Source organism: Alligator sinensis, unplaced genomic scaffold (assembly GCF_000455745.1).
Source record: "Alligator sinensis unplaced genomic scaffold, ASM45574v1 scaffold442_1, whole genome shotgun sequence".
Classification (NCBI taxonomy): Eukaryota; Metazoa; Chordata; order Crocodylia; family Alligatoridae; genus Alligator; species Alligator sinensis.
In genome coordinates, this window is record NW_005841829.1 from 5,089,847 (window position 1) to 5,095,671 (window position 5,825).

Consider the following 5,825-nt stretch of genomic DNA (forward strand, 5'->3'; position numbering starts at 1 on the left):
TTTCTTACAATGCAGATATGCAAAATCTTTGTGATTTAGGTCAAAAGACCAGGCAAACGACTGCTTCAAGCACATTAGTAGATGCCTGCTTTTACCCAGGTAAACCCATGGTTGTAAAAGATTCAAGCAACAGCTGTTCTTGAGCAGCCAGTTAAAATGTACAGCAAATGGAACAAGAGAATTTATTTTTTACCTGTAAAGTTTTATTGCATTAACAGTTAAGGATCCAATATTTAGATCAGCTCACTGCCCTGCAGCTTCCAGTAGCATAACTTTCATTCTCAAATGGGAGTTGTTTTAGGAGAACAGCCACAGAAACAAAATAAGGTTATGTCACTGAGGTGCCTGAATATGAGACTGGAGCTGGTATTGAGAGTCTGGCTCAGTATTTTTTGACCTAAACATTTGCACAGGAGGGTGGGAGCAGAGAAGAGAACCTGGTGAAACACTAAGGCAGGAAAGTGTTCAGAAGGCAGTAACAACCCAATAGGACACTGATTTATATGGGTCTCCAGCACTGTTATACCTGGGCATCACATAAGCATTCCTGTTAATTAACCAGTATTCAGTGAGAGTCTCTTAACAGAAACTTCAACATTGCCAACTTAATTACACAAACATATTCCATGCAAATGGTTCAAAAAGTTTATTTGAATATTTAATTTACAAAAAATCATATCCCCTATGAGGTGGTTCTATGCAAAATTGGATAAAATAAACTGCATATAAAACCCAACCCAATTCTATTAATGCAAATACAACACAAATGAAACCATGGGAAGAAAAAAATATATATTATTATGACATACATATGACATTCATTAAGGATTGTCCCAACCATCCTATACTTGATTTCAATGTAATGCTTTCTTCCTAAACTATACGTTTTGCCATTTCATACAAGAAATTCTATATTCCATTGGTCCAAATGTTCAGTTTGTATAACATCTTTGCCTTCTTGCTTTGCCAGTTCTGCCCTGTCATTCTCATGTTGACCAGAAGGTAGAAACAGACAGTACACACATTTAACACATGAATTATTAGATGCAACTTGGTATCTTTGGTAGGGACCCTACATTTGAGGTGAAATCAACCATTTTTAAAGTGACAAGGACATTATTTTATATTTTGGCAAAAAAAAACCCACCAAAAAAACCCTGGATCAATTCTAATATTTAGTAGAAATCTTACTGGCAGTTTCTGCTGAACATATAAAGAGCACAGTTGTCTCAAGTGGCGATTATCTAGAAGGGTTTTAAATATTTTGTGTTAAAATTCCTTGACTGAAGTATGGTTATATAGCATGATTACTGCACAGCAGGCCTGCCTGCTTCACTGTATGGACAAAAGAATATTTGTGTATACAATGCAGTATAGCAGCATGGTACTGCCTTTATTGTAAGGCAGCAAAACTGCTACTGTAGATGGTGGTAGATATGGATGCCAGTTTAGGGTTCCTTAAAAAAGTTGGGCATCACTCTGGATGACTCAACACTTCTGAAGCAATTAAAAAAGGGTAGGAGAAGGGAAAGGAAAAAGGGATTTCTGGAAAGAGGAAGGAGGACAAATAATGAAGAGATTAGCAAGAGCCCAATGCTAGAATGTCTGGGGCCGCCTCTGTGGAGTGGGAAAAAAAACGATGGAGAGCGAGACCAGAAAAATCCACATAAAATCCAAGAGATATCACTTTGAAAGTGAAAGAATTCACTGGACCGTTTCCATCATAAGATCAATACAATAAATTTTCTACCCATTGGCGAATATTCCAAGTTAGATAATTATCATTACCTGCAACATCCACAATCTCTCCTTCCTTTTTCCAAGCACTATATGGAAATACAGGTGTCCCCCTACATAAGGCAAAATGCAATAATCTGCATAGCCATGATATTTTTTTTAATCTGACAACAACATTTAATGGAAGACTAACTAGACTTAAATCACTAGGTAAATCTGTTCACTTGAGTAAAACATGCATCATTATGACAGACAGCTAATAGTCCTTGAAATGGCATTTTATGACAACTGCTCCATTTGGCAAAGAAGAAGAAACATTTCAAATGCATGAAAATCATAACAAGAGGCTTGAGTGAGAAACATAAGAGTTACAATATATTAGCAACTTCTGTGGCATAAACATTTTAAAAAGCATCAGCAAAGTATTAAATATAAAAGCAATATGTATATACCCCTCCCTCATCAAAAAAGCATGATTTGTAGTGTAATAAATCAGGTATACTGACTATGGCATTAAGGCATAACTGGTAGACAATGTTATCTATTGCCTCAGCTCTACATAATTAGCTGGAAACAGCCCATATCTGCCTTTGCACACTCCCCTCCACCACCCGTCATCAATCATTTCAATGTTCGTGATGATGTCATCTGGATCAAAGGAAATTTCATCATCGCCCGCTGAGAAGAGAGTGGAAGAAGCCATAAGTTTATGTTTATCACATGAGTTATTACCATAGTCAGCTTTCTTCTTGTTCATGCTATTTCTAGTAATAGTAAATGATTCAAAAGGGGAACTGCACAGAGGAATCTTAATAACTTATCACCTTCCTCTCTTTACCAGACAAACAGGGAGCATTAAAAACAGGGTACAAGATGGAGATAATCAAAAGGTTCCTGGGTGCAAAGAGCTTCCTTTGTATTTTTATGGTGGCAATATCTCACCCTCACAAAAGGCAGGAGGTATTCAGCTCAAGTCCACTGGACACTGTTTACATTATTAATTTATTACAGTAACCGCTACCCAAAACAGCAAAGGACTTTAACAAACCAACAAAAAAAACCCCAACAGAATATTGTTATTGTAGTGCTGTAATATTATCATAAGATAAAACTGATGTATTCTGAGCGGGGAAAACCTAAGCTATATGGCCATAAGGCCTAAGAACTTACAGTAACATTTATGCATGAGAATTGGCCCTCCTTTTACAGTGACCTAGGCACTGATTGACTAAAAACTTACCAAGTGCCTAATGTGCTCAGTTTTTTTTTATGCCCATTTTGCATCAGTGTGCAAAGGGATCAAGACAGAGCAGTTGAGGCACACTGGCTCTTCAAAAGATAACTAAGGGGCAAGAGCTTTACTTACCAGCCTGATAGTCATAGAGGGCTATGGCTGTAATTCCAAGTTCATTTTCATATTCATCATAAGCATTTTCTTCTGAAGAGAGTAAGACAAGACATGCTTTTCAGCATTATATTTTTTCTACATAAAGCCCTAATTAGTGTAGCTGGCACTCTCCTCCCTCAGCTCCATAGCAGTTTGGACCATAGACTGAAGTATGGGAACAAGTTAGTCAACTGGTACAGTTTGCATCCAGAAAATTTTGGTCATACTGATCTTGCTTGTCATCTTTGATATTTTTACACCAAATTAAGAGCAGAAGTGAAAGAAGCAGCTCTTACAGATAGGAACTCAAGAGGACACAAAATGATGCCCCACTGGTTGGTTCTGGAAAGCTGCTGTATAAAATGATAGAACTTCAAGAAAGCTTCAGAAATATTTGAAGAAAAGTTTTAGTGTCACAGGACAGAAGTAAGTGGAGGGAGAGGAAAAAAAGAAAAATCAGAGCTAGGTTTTATGTTTACATGCAGATTTTTTTTTTTAAAGAAAATCTTAACCTCTCTCACATAGTAAATCAAGATTGGAGCATGACCAGCAAGGAATAGAGGGATGCATATTCCTAGGCCCCTGGCAGGTGTTACACTTAAGATGTGATTAACCACTGAATCACTGGTTAAGTAGCAACTTGGGCACACATTCATGCAATTAAAGGCACAATAAAACAGGGAATAAGCTACAAGGTTATAACACAAATTATATGTAATAACTTTGTGGCTGGTTCCCTTTGCATCTTAAAACATATGGCCAGCCAATCAGCTGACTAGTGCACCCAGCCTCAGGAGCTCACTGGAGCTTCTGAGGCTGGGTGTACCAGGCAGCTGATTGGCACTCTCAGCTGTGGGAACTCCAGAGCCAAGGGTCATGTTTCTGGGCTTCCCCTGCCCCAACACAAAATTAAGATCTGATCCTTGATTCCACAATCGCACTTCCTACCATGCATGTGTGGCATGGTAGAAGGTGCAACTGTTGGGTTTGTGGATCAGATCCCATTGTGCCTTTAACTGAATCTGTGTGATACCCTTAGACTCGCACTAGGTATAGATTTGTGCATTACATGACCAATACAGCCAAAAATTAGTGCTTTCAATGCTTACTTTTAAAACCTATGAGTGGACAAAGTAAATGTTAAACTGTTTCTCCAGTTCTAACTTGATATGCCTTTATTTGAAATCTACCTTTGTATGTTTCTCCAAACAAATATGAATTATATAACATACAAGCAGAAGTCTGGCTCTCTCTAAACATCTGTCAAGAGCTGTATGTTAAATTGCAGTATAGTCAATTTACCATTAAATCACAATCCTTCCCCATTAGATTTTCAACATTAGCAAGTTAACCCACTTATCACCTTATATTATCCTTTTAATGCTATAGTAGAAGATTTCAAAAACAAAGAAACAAAAAAAGCTAGAGCACTTAGATTAAGCTACTGTCCACAAACTGGAAGGAGATATCTGCACAGTTATTAACTATACCAGTGCTGAAGGCACACCAATGTTAAAAGCCTAAAGTTAAAAATAAGATCACTACCTGCTTGATAGAGGTCTGCTCCTGCTACTTCATAGACTGTCTCTGGTTCATATTCTGGCTCCCGCTGACTGATAGCTTCTTGGTAGTCTGATTCTTCAGCTTTGCAGCTGGATTCTGGCTCATGTACAGCTGAATATGCTGTGCTAGAACTTTTGAAGCTAGGCTCTGCCTCATATGAAGTTGCATCCTAGAAGATAAAAGGTAAAGTTTGTCAGAGACTTATAGGAAGCCTCTCTAGCTAGGTGTCTTCAATACTGCAGAAGGGGAGTTCCTAGACACCATGCCTCCACACACATGCCACAGAGAAACATTTAGCTGAATTTTGACAACTGACTACCATACACACACTGCTTTTATGTCACTGCAAATATGATTAAAAATCAAACAGAACAGCCACTTATATTAAGACAGAGTTAGACTGGGATAACTGTGGTTATGGATTAATAAATATGATACTTGAATGCTCCTAGACAACACTTCAACAGGTGCGTTAGGTATAAGGAGACAAAACGCACATATCTAGTATCATGTTCACGGTGTAACTGCTGCCTTAACTAGTTTACAACCTAGAACCAAAAGCCCATTTCTCACTAGTAGACTGTTTTTTGCTTATTCCTCAAGTACATTACCTTTATAGCTTATACTTCAACAGAAATGAAAGTTGCATTAAACAAAGATGATCTCAAATTTGCCCTATAAGGCTGAACTCTAACTATTAGCTTAGACAATGTTTTACCTGGCATTACCTACACAAACACATTTTTCCACTAGGAGCAAAAGAAACATATTGGGCGCGTCCACACGAGCGCGCACATGTCTCTTGCCCCGCCTCAAACCCCTTTGAGCTTCCAGCGCGGGAAGAAAATTAGACCCCTGGATATCCAGGGGTCTAAAAAAAATGAAGTATAAAAAAGCAGGGCAAGGCAGTCCCTGACCGTGCCCTGAGGCAACCAGAGGCTGAGTCCTCCATAGAGACACACTGGCTGCCAGAGTGTCTCTATGGTTGCCCCTCGCCCTGGTGCTGAAACACGCGGCTAGCCAGGCCGTGTGTTTCAGCACCAGGGCTCCAGTGCTGGTAAGTAAGAGGTCGGGGGGTCTGGAGGAGGGGGGAAGGACTGTGGGGGGGGAGACCTCCGACGGCTCCGCCCACTCCTCC

At 39.2% G+C, this 5,825-nt stretch overlaps 1 protein-coding gene across 5 annotated transcripts in view; it reads right to left on the minus strand.

Annotated features, from left to right (window-relative positions):
* Positions 1-631: 631 nt before the first annotated feature.
* Positions 632-5,825, minus strand: part of CTTN (cortactin) — a 32,774-nt gene continuing 27,580 nt past the window's right edge. For 4 of the 5 annotated variants that reach the window (XM_025197723.1, XM_025197582.1, XM_025197770.1 and 1 more), the window contains 3 exons: positions 4,670-4,856; positions 3,104-3,175; positions 632-2,415 (listed from right to left, as the gene is read on the minus strand). In XM_025197723.1, coding sequence (XP_025053508.1) covers positions 2,279-2,415; positions 3,104-3,175; positions 4,670-4,856 — 396 coding nt within the window. In that variant the 3' untranslated portion in view covers positions 632-2,278. The remainder of the gene's footprint in view (positions 2,416-3,103; positions 3,176-4,669; positions 4,857-5,825) is intronic. The other variant, XM_025197623.1, reaches the window with a different exon arrangement.